General features: G+C 44.1%; 1 protein-coding gene across 1 annotated transcript in view; it reads right to left on the bottom strand.

Annotated features, from left to right (window-relative positions):
* Window positions 1-416: 416 nt before the first annotated feature.
* The window catches only part of DNAL1 (dynein axonemal light chain 1), a 42,894-nt gene continuing 18,034 nt past the window's right edge, over window positions 417-25,276 (bottom strand). The window contains exons 5-11 of the mRNA XM_025215372.1: window positions 21,923-21,961; window positions 15,591-15,700; window positions 13,932-13,987; window positions 4,840-4,895; window positions 2,974-3,100; window positions 2,431-2,577; window positions 417-1,216 (exon numbers count right to left, since the gene is read on the bottom strand). Of these exons, the coding sequence (XP_025071157.1) occupies window positions 1,170-1,216; window positions 2,431-2,577; window positions 2,974-3,100; window positions 4,840-4,895; window positions 13,932-13,987; window positions 15,591-15,700; window positions 21,923-21,961 (582 nt within the window). The 3' untranslated portion in view covers window positions 417-1,169. The remainder of the gene's footprint in view (window positions 1,217-2,430; window positions 2,578-2,973; window positions 3,101-4,839; window positions 4,896-13,931; window positions 13,988-15,590; window positions 15,701-21,922; window positions 21,962-25,276) is intronic.

The raw sequence follows: 25,276 nt of genomic DNA, 5'->3' as shown, positions 1-25,276 counted from the left end.
TTTTCTAATCACTACTTCACACTTTTCATTGAAAAGAATTTCTTTATAACAATCGGCGGGCTTCACTTAAAATGAACCCTTATGACAGGGGGACATATTGCTTCCCATAAATATTTATTTTTCTGTTCCTGTTTCCAAACTCCTTTCTTCTCCTCTACCAGCTACATGCACGCTTAATTCCGCTGCCTATATCTGTGCTTTTGAAACATGTGAGTATCCTCAAATCAAAGCTTATGAAAGGTATTCTCAAGCCCCAGTCTTCTGTTTGTTTGTTTCTGGCAAGGTGCCAACCTCCTTAATTTACTGCAAGATTCTAGAGCTGTGAAGGACTGCATTCATTAGCCTGCTAAAAAGAAAGTCATGTTCTGGCTAATATCACAAGCCACTTAGGGCGAGTATGTCTATGGATTCAATCCTAAAGCATCTACTTTTTATTTAATGTAAAGAAAAAACAATAGGTAATTTAACTCCACTGGAAGCCATGTAAAGAATTTCCATTTCTTCGTTTAAAATAAATAAATATATAAAAATATTTGCAGCCTTCTGGGTTATGATGTTGAGAGGCTAATGTATCTTGGAACAGCCAATTCTGGGCCTATGACTGATGGCACAAAATTGTTAGCAATACCTTTTTAAGGCATAAGCCCATGACAACTATTAGGTCTGTTTGGCTACAGATAATTGGCATAATAGTTGAAGAAGCATAAAAGGAAGCCTCACATATTTAAAGTGTTCCAATCCTTGTGAGAGCATAGCGTATAAAGAGGCTTTTACATAAAACACTGCTGTTTTGGCCTTCATGTTTTAAATGTTAGTGTCAGCTGGACAAAGTTGACAAACAACATTGTTTTACTGTTACCCAAGACTGATCTACAAGCAGCACTATTCAGGGATAAAAAATTGTATCCATCTTTTAGGAAAAGGCCTCTAATTAATCAAACAGCAGGCAACCTCAATTCACTAATTCCTAAACCAGGGAACAAAATGCACAGAGGTGGCATCCCCTGATTTTGGTAAGTAACTCTTTGGGTGAGACAAGAGTATGGAGATGAGCTAATTTTAAAATGTTGCCTGAACATTTTCAAAACAAATGTTTATACAAAAGCTTTGTATACTGAATTGTTCCAGAGCTTCTTAAATAATTTAATGCCAAACAAGAAATAGTTGTGTTAGTTCTCTCCTTCTTCACCTTCTTCTTGTTTAATAACTGGGATACCTGGAGAGAAAAAAAAAGAGAGAGCGAGAGAAGTTCTACTAGGAATCACTGACAGACCTCATATACAGAAGTCTGATGGCAATTTACTAGCCAGCTAGGACAGGTGAAGAGAAGCAAGAGATTAGGTACTAAAGTCTACCCTTTAGGTATGACTGACATTCTCAAAACTACAGCTCAGCTGCCACAAAATCGTATGCTCCTAAAGTTCCTGTCATTCCACATGTGCAAAGTTGCCTAACCTTCTCTTCAATCATTCTGGCTCTGAGTTCCTGTTTTCTCCAACCATTTGCCTAAATCATCCTCTCCTCTTCCCTCTCCATGCACTCTTCTCCCTCATCCCTTATTACCCAAACCGCCCACAAAGGACTTCCAGAATTTTAGTCAATAAAAAGGGAGTTCATAGAATCATAGAAATTAAGGGCTGGAAGGGACCTCAAAAAATCATGAAGTCCAACCCCCTGCTCTGGGCAGGAATACTGCTGAGTTCTTTAATTTCTCCTTTAAGGCAAATCTAAATGCTTTAACAAGTACCAAAAAAGGTTTATAATCTTAAAATATTAATGTAAGAGAATGTTTTTAAACAAAATATTTAAAAATAATTTCCTGTTTTACCTGCTGAGACAGTGTGGGAATTCTGTGTTAATCCTGCAAGCAATTACATCCCTGTTTCTGGAAGCAGAATACAAAATGCCTGCTCTTTCCAGGATTAAGCTTTGTTCATACCACCAATTACTAGTAAGGAAACCCTGAGTCCCAAACTTTGAGTCCTGAACCCTGAGTCCTAAGCATGTTTCAGTTTAAGCAGTTTGAACAAGATAACTTGAAGGCATGCTAGGTAGTATGTGAAGATCATATCGAAGCAAGACCCTCTCAACAGTTGTAGTGAACTGGGAGCAGGAGTACCTCAAATCTTTAGGACAGAGATTCTTTCAATTAACTTATTTTGAGGGCTGAAACTAACTAAGGAGTTCCACAGAATCCACTTTTTCCAACTCTCCAAAATACCTAAATCTGTACAGGAAAAGCTGAGGCCTTGGCTGGCTAATTTATCTAGCTTAGAAGAGAATATGTAACAACTAAAAGGCAAAATAAAGGGTATTGCCCCAAGATCCCACAGCTGGACTGGTTAGGTGCTGATCCACTCTCCTAGTGTTTACAGTAGATTAAGCTAATAAAATTTCTTATTAACTGCCCACTTGCTACCCAAAGCTCACCATCTAGTTTTTTCAGTCTAGGCACTCGCTTGGTGGCTTCCTCAACCCAGTTGCTCTGCTGGTCGGCGGAGTACTTCTCTTCTAGTGGGTTGCCAACAAACACCAGATCTTCCAGTAACGGCAAGTCTGCCAGTCTCACAAACTCTGCTGCAGCCACAAAAGAAGAAGTAAAAAATTGACTGTGGGACATGAAAACACATCTGCACCAAAGCTATTTTATGAAATCAGCAAAGATGCAACCAGCTTGTTTTGGGGGAAAAAAAAGCAAGCATTGTCTCAAGGATGAAGGGTGAAAGTTCTCACATTATAAAAAAAATGAGAGAAAGACAATTTAAAGAATAAATCCCACTTGACTTAGAAACTGAATATACAGAGTTAAAAAATATTGAGAAAATCTCTTGCACAAACAGGTATCTAGAGAACTTGTTCACTGATAGAAGGCACAATGCTATCAGCCATACCATGACTCATATTGACTCACTGGGTGCAATTCACTATATACAGTAAGAAATTGCAGAGCAGAAACCATGAACCCTGACTTACCCCAATCTTTCACCAAATTATTGGACATGTATAGAATCTTCAACTTCTTCATGACATGGATCCCCTTCAGCTTCTCAATAAAGTTGTATGAGATCCACAGCTCCTCTAATGTATCCCCAACTGCTTCCTGAAAAAATGAAAACACCTCTCAGATAAATCTTCTCATAATTCTCAGCTTACTACTTCACCCTTGTCTCACAAAAAAGAGCCACATCCCTCCATATTCTTTGCTTTTTCCTAATTCTGGGTGACAAACACCCAAGCAAGTTCAAACTCAAAATTTCTGAAGTAAGTCTCCAGGGCTATTAAGGAAAAAAAAAAATCAAGGCTCCAGTAAAATATAGTGGGCATGTCTACACGTGTGCTTTAACATGCCGTAGACTATTTTACTGAGTATTTTAAAGCATCATGTAAAAAAACATGACTTTATGCTAATACTCAGTAAAACAGTCTACTGTTCATGAAGTTTCACTGAAAAAACATGCAAATGCCTACTGCACATTAGCACAGCCTCATATTGAAGGTATTAAATGTGCATTAGAAAAGGTTCATTAATGTATGTGTAGATGCTCCCACTGAATGTCTAAGCAGAGCAGATGATCTACCTGAGTCATACGGATAGAGAGGACTGGATTTATCTATATGCAGACAGTTCTATGGTACTGATGACTACAGTTCACCACCAATGTCAGAAAGCTTTGTTTATGGGGAACTGCCTCAAACAAGTGAATATTTGTAACTAAAGGGTTAATACTGCACTTTCTGTCCTCAGCAATTCTCCAACAAGACATGACTCTCAAAGAAGAAGAATAGTCATCTTGGTACATTCACTCTTGTACAAGATGGTGACCTTGACTTTGAGCTAGGCAACTGTCTTAAAAAGTTGTATCCTGTAATCAGGAATGCAGACTCTCTCTTGAAGAACAAAATGCTTCTTTTTATTTCTTTGCTTTAAAACATTCAGTTCATAAGAATGTGTCTGTCCTGTTCTCATCAAACGTAGCAAAATTAATCCTATTCCATTTCTTCTCCTCTAGAACGTTGCCTTATTTTCTATACTGACTCCCATCCCTGACTTTCCACCAATGTCTATGTCCCCGGCCTTTTATCCTGTTGTTAAGAGTGCCAATGATCTCCAGGAGGGGTAGAGACTCATAATGTGGGTTCAAAGGCTGACCAATATGTGCAGTATTGGAACACAATCTATAAACATCTCCTGGAAGGAGGAAGATTCATTTAAGCAAAGCCATCAGAAACTGTCATTCAGATACTACCGAGGGAGTTTATGGCATATTGGAGCTTATGATGCTTTGCAAATACAGGAAATGCAAGTTTTTACTTGCAGATCTTTCAAGCCAATAGCCCAATATTGCAACTCCTATGCGTGTAGAATCTCCACTGAAAATAGTGGACGTTCAGTGTGTAAACGATCAAATTCTGCATTAGAAAATGCAAGGCAACAACAAAGGGAGTCTGCAAAAGTGGACTGGTTGGGAGAATTAGGGTAGCAAACAATGTACATTTCAAAGGAAAAGTTTGTTAGTCTTTATTAGGATTATTGGTATTGCGATATGTTTTTCTGTTGCAGATTAGCATTCAGAGTCTACAACAGTGTTTTAAGGTCAGATTTGATGCGAATATAGTTGTCCAGTACAAAATAAAATGGGAGATTATTCTGAGCTGCAAAAGAACCTGTAGGAGGGCATGAAGATGGGAAACAAAAGGAATGGTCAGACAGTAAGATTGAGGTGAATGAAGATGAGGGAGGTTGGAGAAAAGGGAACTCCCCTATGCTTTAGTGCTAGAGTAATCTAGAACGTTTTTGCTTAAATTAAAAAACAACATAGAATTCAAAGTGGGACATACCAATCCATTTAGATTCTTTATGTTATTTCTCCCCAGTGACAGGATCCTCAAGTTTTCTACAATGGAGAAATAATTTATTTTAATAAATTGTTAATGTTTAATAAAGTAAGAATCTGTTGCAAATCTTGGAAAACTCACTTCCGAGAAAGGTTAACAGCCTGAACAGGTTGTACCAAGGAAAAAAAAAGTGAATTTTATTAATAGATGAGATTAAATTTTATTACCACACTTGATCTGAACACATACCGCACGTACTCAAATACAAGACAAAGTTTTTCCCCCAATCAGCATGGGGAAAAAAGCCATCATCTTATATTCACATACAAAGCAGAAAGGGGAGCAGGTTCCTGCTGCAGCTCTGACTCTGGCCTTGACCCCAGGTTGGGGGGCAGAGTCAGACCCACACCAGTCCCCCCCACTGCAGCTTCTGCCTTCTTGTCCCTTACTGTAAGGCACAGCTTGGCTCCAGCTTGGGTTGGAATCACTCCTGGGCACAGGACATGGAACTCCGTCCTTTGGCTAGACAATAAGCAGCGCTGACACTACTGCATGGCCAGACAAGAGCTAAGCTTCCATGTCAGCACAGGACAGAGCAGATCAGCTCAAGCAACATCTCGCAGGAAGGGGGAGGAGGGCACGGGAAAGAGGCAGAGACCGGGGAGGGGAAAGGCAGAGGCTGTGGGGAGGGGGCAGGTAGCAGGGGAGCAAGAAGGCTGTAATGGGGAAGAAGTGAGCAGGGCAGAGGGCGGGGGCGGGGTTACATGACACCCCCCCCACCCGCCACTGCTTTCCCTGCTGTAGCAGGGGGAGGCATGGAGGATTCAAGGCAACCCTCTGATACTTAGACTGTATACCTGGAAAACTAACAAATTTATAAATTTTCCATATGTAGAATCTAATTATGCAGTATTATCTTATATTCAAGTATATGTGGTACTGTTCTATCTATGAATTGTAATGAACAGGTGGAGTGAATGCTTCAAAATGTTGTAAATAGATATAAAAGCTTTTATTCTGTAATCTGCCAATTCAGCTTCAGTCCAGGTAGGTGTGGAACAAGATCTTCTCCTGCTCTAGTGATCTGTTATGACAAGGGTGGGCAATTATTTCAAGTAGAGGGCTGCTTAGCGAGTTTTGGTGAGCTGTTGAGGGTTGCATGGGTAGCCCCACCCCTTGACAGTTGCCCTGCCCCTGATGCCATCTTCGGGACCGAATGTCCTACCCCCTAACCTTTGCCACTGGAAGTCCCTGCTCTTGCCTCCCTGTCCTCCCCTCCCCAGGAAATACTCCTTTTGGAGGGCAGGGGGGTTGCCATCTTAGAACCAGAAAAAAAAGCAAATCATAACCTAAAAGTCAAACACCTACTATAACATATTTTAATTTTATTACAAAAAATACTTTTGTCATGATTTGTGTACTATATACAGAGGTGACTGCATAAGGGAGGAAGGAGGACCCCAATAACTATAGGCCCGTTAGTCTTACCTCAGTCCTGGGGAAGCTCTTTGAGAAAATTATCCAGGAGCACAGGGGAGATTATGCTCAGGGGCAACCAACATAGATTCGTTAGGGGCAGGTCCTGTCAGACCAACCTGGTTGCCTTTTACAACCAGGTCACAAAATCCTTGGACACAAGTGTCACGGTGGACGTAGTCGTTCTGCACTTTAGGAAGGCCTTCAACACTGTCTCTCACCCCATCCTCATTAAAAAATTAGGTGAATGTGGTGTTGATGCCTACACAGTTCGATGGGTCAGAAATTGGCTAGAGGGCCGCACCCAGAGAGTGGTGGTGGACAGGGCATTTGCGACCTGGAGGGATGTGGGCAGTGGGGTTCCCCAGGGCTCGGTCCTTGGTCCTGTACTGTTCAACATCTTCATCAGTGACTTGGACAAGGGGGTGAAAAGCACCTTGTTCAAATTCGTGGATGACACTAAAATGTGGGGAGAGGTGGGCATGATTGAAGGAAGGGACAGGCTACAACTAGACCTGGACAGGTTACAGGGGTGGGGGGGATGAGAATAGGATGGGATTCAATACTGACAAGTGCCAGGTATGGCACCTGGGGAGGAAGAACCAGCAGCATACCTACAGGCTGGGGAACGCCCTTCTAGTTAACACAGAGGCAGAAAGGGATCTTGGAGTCATTATTGATTCCAAGATGAACATGGGCTGCCAATGTGAGGACGCAGTCAGGAAGGCTAATCTCACTTTATCACGCATCCACAGATGCATCATGAGCAGGTCCCAGGAGGTGATCCTTCCCCTCTATGCGACACTGGTCAGGCCACAGTTGGAGTACTGCGTCCAGTTCTGGGCACCGCACTTCAGGAGGGATGTGGCCAGCATTGAGAGGGTCCAGAGGAGGGCCACTGACATGGTCAAGGGGCAGCAGCCAGGCCCTACGAAGAGAGGCTACAAGACCTGAACCTGTTCAGCCTTCACAAGAGAAGGCTGAGAGGGAATCTGGTGGCCATCTATAAACTTACCAGGGAGAACCTGTGGAGAATGGGAGAGTCCCTGTTCCCCCGGGCACTACCAGGAGTAACTAGGAATAACGGCCACAAGTTGATTGAGAGTAGGTTCAGGCTCGACATCAGGAGGCACTACTTCACAGTCAGGGCAGCTAGGATCTGGAATCAACTTCCAAGGGAAGTGGTGCTCGCTCCTACCCTGGGGGTCTTCAAAAGGAGGCTAGATAGACACCTTGCTGGGGTTGTTTGACCCCAGCATTCTTTCCTGCCCATGACAGGGGGTCAGACTTGATGATCTCAGGTCCCCTCCGACCCTATCAACTATGAACTCAAAAATAAATTCTTAGATTTGTAAATTGTGGGGGGCTCTGTATGGTGGGGTATGGGTGTGGGGGGCACAGGGTATGTTGGGGATTATGTATTTGTGAGGGGTTGTGGGGGCAGGGTGTGGGTGTGAGGGAGGGTGGGGGTGTGGGAACCCCCCCCACACCCTCATGGTGCAACAGCAGGCAAGACGCTCAGGGCACAGGCACCTGTTGGGCTGCAGCTCCAGCCAGTGCTGAACAATCACAGCGAGGGGTACAGCCTCCCCCGGGCTATCTGTATCACTGGTGCTCCCTGCCACTCACATGCAGCCCCTGCACTGGCAGAGCACAGAAGGGAAACCCCACATGCTGGTGCCAGCTGCCTTCCCCGCTGAAGCTGCGCTACAGGGAAGGGAAGCCCTAGGCTCCTTCCCCTGGGGGAGTGGGGAAGGCAGTTGGCTCCAGCGCATGGGGCTGCGAAGCCCCAGAGGGGAAGGCAGATGGCTCCAGCGCTTGAGGCTTCTCTCCAGTGCTACACAGCCCTGGCGAGGAAGTCAGCCAGTTTCAGCATGTGGGACTTCCCTCTCATGCTGTGCGATTGCAGGGGCTGCATGTGAGTGGCGGGGAGTGCTGGCTATACAAACTGCCCAGGGGAGGCTGGGCCCCCTCGCCAACGTACAGCGCTGGCCAGAGCCACGTGCCACTGGGCATCTGTGCCCCATCTGCTGCTGCTGCCACTGCCTGCTGGGACTGTGCACCATGGGGGGAAGTGTGAGGGGATCCCCACATCCCCCACCCTCCCTCCCACCCACACGCTGCCCATCCCAGCTATGCGCTGCCACCGCCCATCCCCCTGGGCACAGGCTCCACACTGCCACCAGCTCCTACCCAGCTTCAGCCCCATCACCGCTGCTTCCCTACCTGTTGCTCGGAGCCAGCAGGAGACCAGGGAAGCAAGCAGGTCCCTGTGGGCTGCAGCAGTGGAAATGGCAGCACCAGCCCCATGAGGAAGCTGCACGCTTCCTGAACCAGGCCCGTCTGCCCATGAGGGTGGGAGCGAGGCAACAGGGTATGTTTGGGGGGAGGTGGTATACATGTGTGCATCTTGCTCCCACTCTCACAGGTGGAAAGGCTGGGCAAGGCACAATTTGTTGGTTGGCGCCACAGGCTGGATGAAAGTGCTTGGCGGGCTGGATCCGGCCCGCGGGCTGTATTTTGCTTGCCCCTGAACTACGAAAAGCAAAGTTACTCTGCTGGTCCTAATTTCACATCACATGCCACCTAACACTATGAGGACAGAGACCACTACTAAGGCAACAGATTCAGTTCCAGAACAGGAGACAGCACTTGGTGTCCCTGAACAGCAACTGGAGTCCGGTACGAGGTGTCAGTTATTCTAGCACACTAAATTCTAACAGCAATACCACTCTGATGCAATTTCTTTTCAAAAGGCCCATAGTGCTCAGCCAGAAATAGTTCTAGCAAAATACCAGAACACCTAAAGCTGTCACAAAAAATGGTCTTTTAGTGAAACTTAATTTCCAGCTATTACCAAAGCATTTTACTAGGTGCTTACATGCAGAAAACTCTAGTACAGCATCCAAGAAGGTTAATCACTAACCACCAGTTTCAATAAATCAAGCCCCCTCTCAAGATTAGACATTACTTAATGATCTTGCTCTGCTCCTGTTTCAACACTGCTTAGAAATGCAGCACATAAAATTCAAGAAGGAAATAAATAAAATGTGCTAATCAAATACCAAGGGGTGCTGCAGAATTAGTGAAATGGATAGGTTGGGGGCTTTAGGCTGCTCAGGAGTGATTTGCACTGGCCCTTCACTGCATCCAACAAAAGAAAGGCTGTGATAAAATCTATGCACAGTATGTAAAATATACAAGGATAAAGGTAAGCTTTCTGAAGTTCAGGTGCAATTAGAATGTGTAATGAAAACTCAAAGCACATGCACGTCATCAACTAACAAGAATTATTTCTTGTGAGAAGAACGCTGTGTGGAGCAGAGATGAAAGGTGGCTAGATTAAGTGATCCCCAAACTGGAAGGGACAATGCTCAGAAATGGAAATCATAATCAACAGCTCTGAAGCTTATCAGAACCATATTAACCTGAATATTCCAAGTCCCCCATGGCATAAAAAAGAACCTCAGGATGTAGCTAAATTATCCTCAAACTTTCTGGATCTGTGGGTGCATCTACACAAGACATTTATTGCAGTTGCCTAATTATAGTTTCATAGTTGGTAGGGTTGGAAGGGACCTGAGCAGATCATCAAGTCCACCCCCCTGCCATGGCAGAAAAGAGCACTGGGGTCAAACGACCCCGGTGAGGTGTTCATCCAGCCTCCTCTTAAAGACCCCCAGGGTAGGAGCCAGCAACACTTCTCTTGGAAGTTGGTTCCAGATCCTAGCTGCCCTGACAGTGAAGTAGTGCCTCCTGATGTCTAGCCTAAATCTACCCTCTGCCAGCTTGTGACCGTTATTTCTTGTCACTCCTGAGAGTGCTTGGGGGAACAGAGACTCCCCCAATGCCTACTGGTCCCCCCTGACCAGTTTGTAAACGGCCACTAGATCCCCCCTCAGCCTTCTCTTGTGGAGGCTGAACAGGTTCAGGTCCCTTAACCTCTCCTCATAGGGCCTGCTCTGCTGCCCCTGATCATGCGAGTGGCCCTCCTCTGGACCGTCTCCATGTTGTCCACATCCCTCCTGAAGTGCGGCACCCAAAACTGGACACAGTACTCCAACTGCGGCCTGACCAGTGCCGCATAGAGGGGGAGGATCACCTCCTTGGACCTGCTTGAGATGCATCTGTGGATGCATGACAAGGTGCGGTTGGCCTTCCTGACCGCTTCCCCACACTGTCGGCCCATGTTCATTTTGGTATCAATAATGACTCAAAGATCTTTTTCTGCCTCTGCACTGACAAGAAGGGAGCACCCCAGCCTGTAGGTATGCTGCTGGTTCTTCCTCCCCAGGTGCAGTACCTTGCACTTGTCAGTGTTGAAACCCATCCTGTTCTCATCTGCCCACCCCTGTAACCTGTCTATGTCTGATTGCAGCCTATTCCTCCCTTCTAGAGTGCCCACTTCTCCCCACATCTTAGTGTCATCTGCGAATTTGAACAGGGTGCCTTTTACACCTTCATCTAAGTCGCTGATGAAGATGTTGAACAGTGTGAGCCCGAGGACTGAGCCCTGGGGGACCCCACTGCCTACATCCCTCCAGGTCGAAAATGACCCGTCCACCACCACTCTCTGGGTGTGGCCCTCCAGCCAACTAGTGACCCATTTGACTGTGTAGGTGTCGACGCCACAGTCCCCTAGTTTTTTAATGAGAATGGGGTGAGAGACAGTGTCGAACACCTTCCTAAAGTCCAGAAAGACTACGTCCACTGCTACCCCTGCATCTAAGGATTTTGTGACCTGGTCATAGAAGGCCACTAGGTTGGTCTGACAGGACCTGCCTCTAATGAACCCATGTTGGTTGCCCCCAAGCATAATCTCCCTTGCTGGCCCCTCGTGGACATGCGCCAGGATAACTTTCTCAAAAAGCTTACGCAGAACCGAGGTAAGACTGACTGGCCTATAGTTCCCTGGGTCCTCCTTCCTCCCTTTATTGAAAATGGGAACCACATTGGCCTTTTTCCAGTCCATAGTAAATGTCTCAGTGTCTACATATGCAGAGCTATTAGGAAAGAGTAAACTAATTAACTCTGCAGTAGGTTAGTACTTGTAAGTACAAGTACTGTCCTACAGTGGAGTATTTTACTCCACAGCAATACACATGTAGATTCTGACAGGGCCAGTTGGGGCACAAGGGTGCTTCAGTATGGAGGCTGCTTGCCAGCTAGTCCCACACTGGAGCACCCTCGTGACCCAGTCAGCCCCTCCACACCACATTGAACCAGGTCAGAACAGCTCCAGGCTGGCAGGCTGACCCCCCTGCCCCGGGTCCCCTGCCAGCCGGGGGTGCTCCAACCTGGCTCAACATGCTGCAGTCCCAAGCGTATGTTCAAATGCAACGCCCAGGAGCAATAAACTCTGGTGAAATAAACCAGAGTTTATTGCTGCACATTAATAGCACATGTAGATGCGCCCCGTGATTAGAAATTATGAGTGGGATTTTCAAAAGTACTCATCATTGGTCTTTTTAAAATATCTACCAACTATTTTTTAACTTTAGTAACAAAACCAACTCGTCAAGTAATACATTTAACATTTATCTATTGACTTGTGCTTAAAAAGTTGTAAAAATTGGTAAAATGGTGTGATTTTCAATTGGGGAATACATCACTCTTTAAATATTCTGAGAAATACTTCCTGCTCCCTTGGTCCACTCTCCACTTCATATGCAGATATAAGATATGGGGCTTTTTTCCCCTATGCTGATTGGGGGAAATTGAGTAAATGCGGTATGTACTCAGATCAAGTGTAGTATCTTTTTTTCTTGCTACAGTCTGTTCAGGATGTTAACCTCTCTTGGAAGTGAGTTTTCCAAGATTCACAACAGACTCCTACGCTCTTTAAATACCCCGAGTAATTCAACACTTTGGAAGAAGCAAGATCTCCTCAACCCAACTCTGACAGTGAGTAAACCACACAGTTACCATATTTCACACTGTACAAGTCAGGTTTTGAAGCCCAATTTTTGGGTCTTAAAAATCAAAGTCGATTTATATACTGTGCTGCACCAAAAAAATCGGGCACAGGGCTTGGCTTGGCTGGGCTCGGAGCTTGGCTGGCATGGTCCCATCCCCTGCAAACATGCTGCCTAGGCTACAGCAGTACTGTTTGCAGGTGATGGGGCCGCATCAGCCAAGCACCAAGCCCAGTGGTGTTGCTTGCAGGGTATGAGCAGCGCTAGCTGAGCACCGAGTCCAGCCCCATCCCTGTCCCCTGTGAGCAGCACTGGGCTTGGAGTTCAGCAGCACCACTCACAGCAGACAGGACCAGGTTTGGCACGTGGGTGGCACAGTCCCATCCCCCATGAGCCTGGTGCTGCTTGCAGGGGACAGGGATGGGGACAGGCTCAGTTGGTGCAGCCCCAACCCATACGAGCCAGCACCGCTCACAGGGGATGGGGCCATGCCACCCAAGCACTGAGCCCAACCCCGTCCCCATCACCTGTGAGCAGCACCAAGCTTGGGGATGGGGGGACAGGACCAGGTTTGGCGCTTGGCTGGGGATGAACCACTTGCAGGAGATGGGGACGGAAACAGGGATGAGGACAAGCTCAGTGCTCAACTGGCATGGCCCCATTCCCTGTGAGCAGCACTGGCAGTGCCGCTTGCAGGGATGGGGCCATGCCAGCTGAGCGCTGAGCCCAGCCCTGATTTACACACTGTGCCTTGCCTTTCAAATCAGAAAGCCGGGGGTTGACCTATACACTGTGTCGACCTATACATCGTGAAATACGCTAAGTGTTTCTTGATGTGACCCAAAATATCTTCTTTGTACATTGTTGATATAGAGTTTATAGTTATTTAACAGACTTGTTTTTCCAGGGGGTATAGTTATGCATCACAATTGTTTTTGGAGGAAAATAAAGAAAACTTACTGTTGAGTCAATAGACCAGATTCCTTCATGTGTCTTCTTATGGGCCGGCAGGCAGCCAAAAGCCTGGAAGCCCTGAAAGCTCAGCTCCCACAGCTTCTCAAGAGCTTGGCTTCCCAGGGTTCATAGCTCCAGGGCAGTCTATCAGGCCAACTGACTAAGCCTTGGACTCTGGGACTCCCCAGGTCCACAAGTCAGGGGTAAATCTGCCAGACCAGATGGTCTTGCTCAGATCTAAGACTCTATTCCCTTTTATGAATTTCAAAATGTTTTATTTTCATTCCAAATCAGAACAAAGCCAGATTTCTAAATACCCAGATCTTCTGCAAAATAGAATTACCTTTCTTCAACCAGCTCTGGTTTACTTTAGCTTCTACAGCAGGCAATACTGTAAACACAGAGGTACTGTACTACACACTCTCCCCAAAACTGATGTGGAAATCAGCTCTCTCTCTTTAGACTTGTCTAGATATTGAAGATTAGAATTGAGTGAGGTCATACGTGTGGCAATATATCTTGACACTTGTACAGAGAAAACACTTTCGACCTTCTGCATGGGCACAGGTTATTCCAAGACCCACCTCTGATGATAATATTGATGCAATTTTTAATGATCACCTTTAATTTTGGGGGACAGAGATTAGAGATGATAATCAAGACAACGTCAAAGGCTGGACGTGTCATGTTATGGAATACAAGTAAGTCCAAACAACTAGGGAAAAAAGCAGTCACTGACATATCACTTACTTAGGCCGTTCAAGTTGGCGATTTTTTCAATGCAGTTTGTAGACAAAGACAATTTCCTTTAAAAATAAGAGTAATTAACAGCTTATGTTAACAGAATGATAAGAATCACCAGATCAAAAAATGTTCTTAAAAACAAGACTTTCTTAGAATAAAATCTTATTTTACTTTTCTCTGATTATGTAGCAAACCAACTTTGTATGTATAAAACCCTTTTCTTATCCTCATATTAACCCTCCTTCTAAGATTTATTTATACTTTTGAGATCTTCTTACCAGTTGTTTTCCATATGCATAGGATCCTCTTTTTTTAGGTCCAGTTCAAAGGCAAGTTAAGTGTTCCCCAAACCTTTCTTTGTGAAGCTGCAATTCAGCTTCATTTTTCTTCTTCCTTCCTAATCACACAAAAATTAACCTGACCACGTTCTCTTTGCATATCCTTTGATTGAAAGCAATGTCCTAAACAGGAGCCCAATGAATTGTTATGAATAGCCTATACTCAGACATCAAAATTCCTATTATTGTAGAGGACCAGGAACTCAGCATATATCATATTGTTCTGCCTAGAAATCTAACACCCCAAGCATAAAAAATAATAAAATTACATCTGATTTATATAAAGAGTTGACCTATAATCAAGTTTAAGAAAGTGTTGACTTCTGTACTAGCAGTATTTATATCCATACAATAAAAATACTAAGTCAGAATTTTTTTTCAGTGCAGTTTTTATTTTAGTATGTTTCATGCTTTTAGTCCTTTGGGTCCTTTTCAGAGTTATTTGATTTGCTTGTAGGAATTTGTAAGGGCAGCAGTAGTTCAAGGTTTTTATCTGTAGTTATTAACTTGTATTCAGAGAAAAAGTTGTTCTTCCTAAAAACTGAATCTGAAAATGTAGGTCTGGATTAGATGCAGGGTCAACTTATAATTGGAACAATATGGTATATCTGTCTGGCACAAAGCAGCACCATGCACAGATACCAAAGCTGGCTTGGCTATTAGAAGTAGCATAGCTATTAGTTAATTAGCCACTGATTCTGGACTCAAGCTAGTTCTAAACAAATTGGTTTGGGTACCTCTGTGTGGCACTAGGGTTTGGCATATCAACACACCCAGTATGTCTGTCATTCAGTTGTTAGGAAGTTAATACAGAAAATAAAATTTAGTACAATCAGCATGCAAGAACCTCAAGGATTTTTTACTACTGAACAGAAGCTCACAAGAAACCCCCAAGTAGCTTGATTTTGGCACTGCAGACTTTGGTTAACAATCTCAAAAAGAGACATGAGCAATAGCCTTTGTGGCAGCTACAAGTCTACAGGAGTACTGAAAGGTTCTCAAGGTTCACTACATGTGGAATGCAGATACAGAATAAAAATGATACACCTGGATACCATCTATTAGCCCGTCTGTGGGCTGGTATTCATACCAAGTCTGTGTAAATATTCATAAGAATTGTGTTTCCTCTCCTCCCAGGTAAACAGTAGTGATAGTATAAAGCTGAAAAGTAGGAGGATGCTTGGATGAGAGGAATGGAAAAGCTTCAAAAGAAGTGGTGCTAAGATGAAAACTACACAGAAAGGTAAGGAAAACAGGGCAGCAAACCCCGCCAGAAATAATGATAAAAATTAGTATTTCTAGGATTGTTTTTTTAAACAGAGCATACTCGCAATTAACAAGTGTGGACAAAGATGCATCCATCTTCTCTACAGGAGGAACCTGGGCATACAGTTTCACTTCCTTGGCCTCTGATGCCTTCAGGCTATTTTTTTCTTCCTAAGGAAAAAAAAGAAAGAAAGGAATGGTCAGTAGAGAGACACTGAATTCTACTTTCTGTTTACAATTAAATATTAAATCATGACAACCTATATTTGTCTCGGACGGCCAGAGCCGACTCGAGGTGATTTAGAAATTGCTCGTTCATTAGGGCGGGCTGGTGAATGGAGAGGCAGACAAGGTTTAATGGTTGCAAAAATGTTTACTTACGCCGCTTGTAGTTGCGACGCAGATGGTCCAGTCGTCTGAACAACTATGTGAGTTGTTCCAGCTGGCGAGGCCCAAGCCAGTTAATCCGTCCGCAAATTAAGCCGGCGGAAAAAAGGGTACGTCTGGGATTGCGCTCGGTGACGGGAAGAAGGATCGATAGGTGATCAGTCCATCGATCAGCTAGCCGCAAGTCAGATCTCTTTAGAGGCACTCTGCAGCGTGCTCAAAGTTCTTCGACTTGGGCTGAAGTCGCACGAAATTTTAAACGGCTAGCAAGCCAATTACTAGCCGCCACGTAGGAATAATTTAGAACTAGCCAATAGCGGGACACAAATTTGCATTCGAATAGCGGGAACTCTTTGCACCGTGCATTTCTGTGCTGCAAAGAAGAAATGTACCCTGCAAATTGGCGGGAACTCTCTTGCACCGAGGTTCTTCTGTGCAGCAAAAACCCTCGCTGTGCAAGAGGCTCTCACGTGGCAAGAAAATTCCATCGTGCCGAGGCACCAAAATCACTGGGTTGTGACAATATTAAGGTCTAAACTTACTTTAATCCATTGAAATAATTTAAATGGAAAATAATTTTCAAGTAGCTTACAGAATAATAGAAAAAAATTCAGGCTAGAAGGGACTTCTGGAGGTCATCTGGTCCAACCCAAATGACCTCCAGTGTAGGATCATCCCTGTCTAAATTATTCCAGACAAATGTTTGTATAACCTGTTCTTAAAAAGTTCCAAGGACTAGGATTCCACAATGCTTAACCAGTCTCCTAGTTTGAAAGTTCTTCCTAATATCTTTCTTCCTAATAACTTTCCATCTACAAAATTTGAGTGTGCACTCAATCACATCTTCCAAATCATAATAGCAGATATTTTAAACAGTACCAGACCTAGGGCAGACCTGTGGAACCCCAATTAATACTTCTTTCCAATTAGACAGAGAGCCATGAATGACTGCAGTTTTGAGCACAATGATCCAACTAATCAGATATCCACTTCACAATACTTCCATCTAGCTTACTAATGAAAATGTTGTGGGAAACAGTGTCAAGAGCTTTACCAAAGTCGAGGTACATTACATCCACTGCTCTCCCTCATCTACAAAGCCTGTCACCTTGTAGGAGGAAAGCAGGCTGATGAGATGTGACTTGTTCTTGATAACTCTATATTGGCTGTTCCTGAACATCTTATTATTCTCTAAGTGTTAAGAAATAGATTCCTTGATGACATGCTGTCACAGATTTCCCCAGAGGTGCACATGCTTGGATTCAACAAGCTTGTATAGTCTCATTAAGTACCCACTGAAGCCAGCCCAGGTATAGCTTCCACACTGTAAGTCAAGACTCAGCAATTTGGCTCCCAATACACTGGTTATCCATGCCTCTTCAGAGAGCTACCTTCTGGCTTAGCTCCTGGAGAGGGTTTTTACCTTTTTAAGGGAAGAGGGTACACCCAAAGTCACATGCAGTGAAGCAGGCAGCTCATCTCAAACAAAACCATTATTTAACAGGAACACAGCAGGCAGAGTCCTCAGGTCTGAAAACCCCTGGCTAACTCACAGGTAGCCTCTGCCAGGAAAAACAGCCCCAGCTATTCTCTCTCAGGGCTCTCAGGCTTCTCTCTCTTGTCTTTGGATGTCTCTGTTTTTGAAGACCAGTCTCTTTGCACAATTCTCCTCTCAAGTGCCTTCTTGACACCAAAAAATAGCAGGGCGTCTCTCTTCAGGTGCTTAGCCAGAATCCAGTTGGTATGTCAATATAGACAAATTAGCTCTTTATTGCTTGACGGCACACTATTCGCTACTAGATCACTTAGGCTGATCCTGCCAAGTGATCTGGTTTCAAATAAAATTAACCCCTTTTTTCACCATGTACAAGCTAGTCAGGGAAACTGAGGCATGAAAAATTATTAAACTATGAACACAACAAACCCAGAAATATTGCAACAAAACCACAGTCTGTCACATATGCTCCATAATTTTTCTGGGTACTGAGGTTCAACAGGCTGGTCTGTAATTCCCTGGACCCTCCTCCTCCTATTTCTTAAAGATGGGCACTGTATTTGCCTTTTTCCAATATCTTAGGACCTTGTCTGACCTTCATGAGGTCTCAGAGAGAATAGCCTAAGTGATTCTCAACTGGGGTGTTGTGAGATCTCATCAGGGATGCTGTGATACAGAGACTGCTGTGGCAGCAGCCAGGTAGAACTGCCCCATACCCAGGGCTGCATCATGCATGCATTCCTACTGCAATGCGGTTCTCTGATAACCCTAAAACAGGCAGATCTGGCTTGGTACGTAGTATGCTTCCTGGTCTGGCTCTCTTTGTGTACCTCCTAGAAACAGCAGCATGAAGCACAGTTCCAATCAAGTGCCTCTGTTTCTGGGAAGAGGGTGGGGAAGGGGCAGGACAGCCCAAGCCAGCTCTATCTGTTTTAGGGTTAGCAGAGAGCCCTAGTGCAAGAAGACTGTGTATGTGGTACAGCCCTTTTTAGGCTGACTGCAGCAGACATGCAGGGCAGTTTTACCTGGAGGCAGCAGTAGCCAGTTGAGAAGTGTCATATTGAATGAAATAGTTTGAATGTTTGTAAAGATTGCCCATTAGCCAGTTTCAGGAAGAAGATAGGATCTATCTCCTTATCTAGCTCATTGTTTTGGAGCTACGTGCGAAATGTCCTGACTTCGCCTAAAACCTTAATCTAAATTGTACCTTTAGAAGTTTTTTACAAAGAAAGTAAATGTCCTAAATTCCGAGAAATCAAAGCCTGGGGCCTTTTAACCAGACTGGTAAAAAGAAAAGAGTATTTACAGTGATATGGAAGTCTCCCCAAGAATAATTTAAAAATGCTCAACAAAGGTAATTTCTGTTGAGTAAGATCCGAGCCCAAATTTGGGAGTTATGATGAATTGAGTAGGAGGAGCCCAATGACGGCAGCTCACTCAATAAAAACCTGTAACTTACTGTCCCAATTTGGAGGTGACTTCACTTGCAGAACAACGAAGGAAGAATCGCAAGTATAAGTTCAGATTAGGTTGATCGCCTAATCAAGCCTCTCCGTGAACACGAATCTCTTAGTTCACGCTGAAGCCACGGAGCGCCCGAAAGGGACTGAAGGAAGGGGATGTAGTCCTATCACTGGTGAGCCCAGCTCATTGAATCGTATTGCTGACGCCAGCCTATTGAACCGTACTACTGAGGCCAACCCATTAAATCGTACTACTGAGGAATGAAACCATATTTTGGTATTTGGCTTCTCAGAATTCTAGGATTGTAAGTATATTATGAAAAATAACAGTATTGATTCAAATTTAACTTTTAGTTGTAATTGTAGTTGTTTTTGTAACACTAATTCTTATAGCATTGTTTGGGAAGGAAGTGCATTTGGAGCATTGTTTCTGATATATGTAATTATTGTGTTTTTAATGTTTGTGGTGTTTCTTAAAGCTAAGCAGTGTTATATACGTAGCAAAGAGTTTTAAAATAAAATTGTGTTGTATAAATTAAGTGTGTAATCATTGTGAAATCGTGCAATCAGCTAACTACTCCCCCAGCCAGTGCATCAAAACGAATCAGTAAATTGTGTGGGATTTTCTCTATTCCATAACCCACTAGAGACAAGAAGCAGAGGGGTTGCCTTTTATAAGCCTTGCTAGCTGCATCTTAATTCATGCTTTGGCCTTCCTGATTTTCCCCCTCCACACCTATAGGATTCTCTTATACTCACTCCTAGTAATATAGCACATTTACTCCACAGATTTAAAAAAAGTCAAATGATGAGCTGTAAGTAGTCACTGGCCCTTTGGAGTCATAGTTTATTTAAGTACTAAGCCAACGTTTGAAAGTAGTATCCTCTTGTGCAGATACAGAGGAACTGTTTTCTTCATTTCAGTTTATTCAGCTAGTTTAGTTCAATGATCAGTTCATTCATAGTTGAGACCAACTGGGAAATAAAAAAGACAAGAACCCTTATTTTTTTCTTCATAACTTATCCAAATTAAAATGAGGTGCACGAGGATGGCTATTAGAGCTAGAACTAAGAGGAACCACGTGATGATGAGAAACAATCAGTTCAATTCACTAAAAATAACCGTTTTTTGCTTAATAAAAATCAGTTCTAAATGAAAAACATTTTTCCTTTATATTCAGTATATTTAAATTTGTTTTAGTTAACTAACCAATAACAATTTTAAAATCCCATTTGTGCATTGTAATTGAATTCTAATTGCAGTCCAAATTTAGCTTTCTACAAATCATCTGGAGGAAAAAAAAATCTAGAAAATTAGAGATGTGTCATTTACCATTTTCTAACATATTATAAAAATGAAACAATTATTTAGAGTTCTAATTTTAAATTTTAATTAACTAAATATGAATAACTTTAGTACAGCCTTCTGCTAGGTAAAAGGAAGTACCATCTTGTACCAAATAATGAGAATCAATTTCACTTTAGGAAAACAACAACAAGCACAGATACAAAACAATTAAATTAAAGCTTCCTGTTAGAAGAGTTACATCACTTAGATTTGAATCAATCCGCTTTTAAAGTACAATTAATAGAAGTAAATTCTAATACAGGACAAACAGTAGGTTGGAATGCAGTCAAGACTTGAGATCAAGTTCCACTGCCTGCCTCAGAGACATAGGTGGGGTATAAGGAGGAGGGTAATTAAAAAGGAACATCCTGAACTCAAAGCCTTCTCAATGCTCCTTCCTTAACACTGATCAAACCTTTTGATACATTTCTGTTACCTCTGATCAACTTAAAAAAAATGTTAGGGCACAAGAGTGGAAAGAGTCAGAATCTTATTTAATTCAAATTCCTAGAAGTAGTACACTCTGTAAGATTTTGCATTTTTCTCCCACTGTGATGCCAGGAGTGAAGTTTTCATAACCTTAGACTGAAAGAAACACAGAGCATTAAGCAATACCGAAACTAAGAAGTAAGAATCTACTCCCCTGTAATTGAGGATCATGCAGATTTACAGTACTCTTGTGTTCAACCTGCACACTCCACACCAAGCCCAGAATGTTCTAGAAACAAACCACTGTAAATAGCTGCTCTAGCAAAAGATATGAATTTGAATGTACTAGTATGTAGGCTGGGGGATGGGGGTGGAGTGTGTGTTGTTGGGTGGAGGAGGAAGAATGGAAGGGGGAAAGACACACATGTCCTGATCTAAAGCACGTTGAGATCAGTGGAAAAGTCTTTGGGATTTCAGTGTGAAGTAAAGTATTTCACCTTATTGTTTGATGATCTCCAAAAAACCCAGAACTTTCTATAGCTTCCAGACTTAATTTGGAGGCTCTGAGTCCTTAAAGGCATCCCAAAAAACAAGGATCTGTATTGACAGTGTACTTGAAGAACAGTGAAAACAAACAAACAACAACCACCTTGCTGTTAAGATAAACAAGAACTGCATCACAGACAATATAATGGACCCTTAGCCTGGGAAATATCACCTGCGAGTATTACATCTATGAATCATTTTTAACCTTCAGAGTATTTAATTCTGAACTGGCTTTTAATAAAGTTATTGTGGGGATTTTTGCTTTATTCCACCCTTAGAATGATTTCCTAATTCCACTGTATCTAATGGCAAACCCCCACTGAGGGTCAGGATTTCCTACTTGGTTATTTTGCGCTAGGGACAAATTCTGATTAGATGATCAAGAGTGAATGGTGTGTAAACCAAGGACAAAAACTGGAAAACATTCTGCAGCACAAATCTTGGAGCTCCAGATCTTACTTCAACATACAATTTGGCAGTGTTAGACAAGAGGCCAAAATGGGATGGGTCTTTGATGATCACAGGAATTTAACAAGAGAGCTCAGGAGTTCAAATGCCTTTTCATATTCATAAAATAATGTTACTTCCTTAATCTTATTTGGTGGCTGGTGCTTCAGTGTTATTGTAGTGAACTTGCCGAACTGCACAAAGCCACTCTAGCTGCAACTGAGATCTGTGCCACTGAGTACCACAAACACTCCCACACACACTGTTCTTGTACTTACCCATCTGGCTAGAGCTTCCTTGATAGTTGTTGCTTTTGCCTTGAAAAGAAAAGAAAAAGAATCTTTAGTGTATTCTTTTTAAATAGTTTATCTTCCTATAGCCAATTTTAAGAAGCCAGAATAAAGAACCACCATTCAAAATCTGCTCTTAATTTTATTCGTTCACTCAGTGGGTCAGTCAACAAGAAGTTCAGAAGTGGCGCAGTTGCTTTTGTTATATGCAGATGCATGATATCCCACACAGACAAGCACATCAGAATCTTGTCTATTCTCTGTAGATGTGGGTAATCCAAGACATTGAACACTACATCAAATTCTCTGTACATGATATAACTCCTCTGAATTCAGTGAAAGTTTTCTTAGTGATGAATTTGGTTTAATGCTCTTAGCAAAGCACACTTTCTGTAACAGTGAATAATCACTGAGTTTTGCATCTGGAAGGCTACCATTTTATCCTTTTATAAACTAGGCCTTTCTGAGATGCACTGAGGAGAACTTTACCCATGTTGCAAAGGACCAGAAGTAGGTTATGGAATTTTCTTATTTTAGCTGAATTTCTCCATAAACATTTGTAAGTCTGAACCCTTTACGTTACTAAAAGACATACAGAAAAATCTGAAAGCTACTATATAGGTCTTTTAATGAGCTATCCTACAGTAACAACAGAATTTTGTCTCACCAAAAATATCACCACCAAATTAGAAACCATGAGATTCTCAATGTACCTTCAACCCAATGTTAAGGAAGAGACAGAAACATGTAGAATGCTCAAGAGTTTAACAAATTCTGATTTTAATACGCATACCAATGAAGGAACAATATTCCTGAGTCAAGAATCTGTCACGGAAAACAGCCTGTCATTTTCCTCCTTTCTTTAAACTCAGGCTCGAACATCTCTGCTTATCTCATGAGTGGCAGTACAGTACAGTGAGAGAGGGGGTCTCTCAGGTAACCAGGTCCCAAATGGTAGGCACATACATGCCTTCAGTTGAGGGTCCAGATATAATTGAAGTATAGAGAGAAGATTATTCACTGTCCCCTGAAGATTTACATATCTAACTAGGGAGCATAGCTCAGAGTTTCTTGGCGTTGACTTGAATTTACCCCAAAGAACAGCCCCAATAGCCACACCCAAACCAGCACAGCTGTACAGTATGTGGCACCACAGATGCATGCTGCACATGCAGGTGTTTTCTGTGCTGCAAGGGAGCAGCGCAAGGGTTTTTTTTTGACCCATGGATATCCATGGGTCAAAAAACCTGCACAAAAAAAAAAGAGGAGCAGCACAAACAGGAACAGCGTGAGCTGCTCAAAACCAGAGCCTGGCCAGCCAGAGCCATACTCTGGCTGTCAGCCAGGCTCCGAGCAACAGGATTGCCACTGCTGCAGCCCCAGGAGCCCCCCAGGACCCCAGGTAATGTTGCTGGGGCCAGCCCAGTGCTGACCTGAGCCTCCCCTACCCCACCCAAGGTAACCTGCCGCACACCAGAGGGCACGTGGCACAGGCATTCCCAGGGGACAACTAGTGGCAGCACAAGGTATCCCGCTGCTACTTGTCCCTGGGGAACCCAATGTCCACGCTCACGTGGACACAGCCAATACATCTTCTCTTCCTGCCACTGGAGAGCTTCACCCATCTGAGACATGGCGCACAACTGACCTTGCTGTAAATCTGACATGAACAAGCCCATTTCTGAGACTAACTTCACCTGGAAACGAACAATTTTCCTACAGTGACTCCCAACATCAGTAGAAGTACACCAAGGCTGTCTTCTCTCACCATGCTTATTTAATCTATACCTGGAACCTGGGCCATCCCTGGGGTGGGGCGACTAAGGGTGACTGCCCCGGGCCCCACACTTTGGTGGGCTCCATGGAGCCGGGCCGGCTTCACGTCCAGCCCCTCGCCAACCCCTCTCCTTCCCCTACCCCTGCCACATCCGGGCCCTGCACAGGCTGATTTGCCCCAGGCCCCACACCCTACTATGCTTGTCTCTGCCTGAAACAAATCATGTCAGATGCCTTACAGCAGTGTTTCTCAACCAGTGGGTCACAACCCAAAAGTGGGTTGCAAGAATATTTGAAGGTATCGCAAGCAAGTCCCAGAAAAATGTGCAAAAGCGCGGGTTTCCCCTTGCTGAGCACAGGGCTGGGGCAGGGCAAGGGGGGAAGGAAGGAGGGAAGGAGGAGAAGGCACCTGGCCCTTCAGCAGGGGAAGAAGGCACAGGCAGTCCTTTGCAGCGGGCAACTGCGTGCTTGTGCTGGTGGTACAGGGCCAATGCCCATACACGCAGGGACTTGCACTCACTGCTCGAGTGGTGGGACGAGAGCAACACTCGCCGCTTGCTCTCTGGCCCAAGCGGGAAGCTAGAAAGAGTAACATACTTTAAACACCTTGGAGCAACCATCACAGAAGATGCTACACCAGAAAAAGAAGTAAAAACAAAAATAACCATCCCCATTGGACAAGCACCGAAGCCAAAGAAAGTCTCGGCTAGCAGCAACATCACGATAAAAACAAAACTCCACTGACTATATGCTGTCGTCATTTCAACAACTTTCTACGGCTCTAAGACCTGGATACTCACTAGGGCACTGGAAATCGAATTGAGACCTTTGAAATGCAGTGCTTTAGGAGACTTCACACATACCCTACACTGCACACAACTACTGAATCTGTGAAAAAACAAATCAGACAAGAAGTTGGCAAATACAACCCTTACTTGAAATCATAAGGTGAAAGATGCAGTGGTTTGGGCATGTAACAAGAAGCCCCAGCACCCTTACAACACCATCCTGCAGGGGGCTGTGGACGGACCAAGATGAGGAAGACCTAGGACATGCTGGACCACCAGCATCAAAGACCAGAGGGGATTAACACTGGCGGATTGTACAAGAATAGGGGACAGTTATTGCTACACCAAAGGTGCCCAATGGTCCGTGCGGCCTCGGGACCGACCTGAGTCACCTCGACTGAGGTTCAAGGCAGGCCGAGTCGCCCGAATCCTATGCTACCGATTATGCCAAGCCACCGAGGGCTAAAAACATCCCGCCGGACAGCTGCGTTTGCAGGGACACTGACAACCATCAACGAAGGGGTGGGACCACGTTATTGCTACACCAAAGGTGCCCAATGGTCCGTGCGGCCTCGGGACCGACCTGAGTCACCTCGACTGAGGTTCAAGGCAGGCCGAGTCGCCCGAATCCTATGCTACCGATTATGCCAAGCCACCGAGGGCTAAAAACATCCCGCCGGACAGCTGCGTTTGCAGGGACACTGACAACCATCAACGAAGGGGTGGGACCACCCCCCCCGCAGAAACACCCGCTCTGCCCCGGGCGGGGTGACCCGCA

This window comes from Alligator sinensis, unplaced genomic scaffold (genome assembly GCF_000455745.1).
Source record: "Alligator sinensis unplaced genomic scaffold, ASM45574v1 scaffold1581_1, whole genome shotgun sequence".
Taxonomy (NCBI): Eukaryota; Metazoa; Chordata; order Crocodylia; family Alligatoridae; genus Alligator; species Alligator sinensis.
This window is presented reverse-complemented; position numbering and strand designations above follow the sequence as displayed.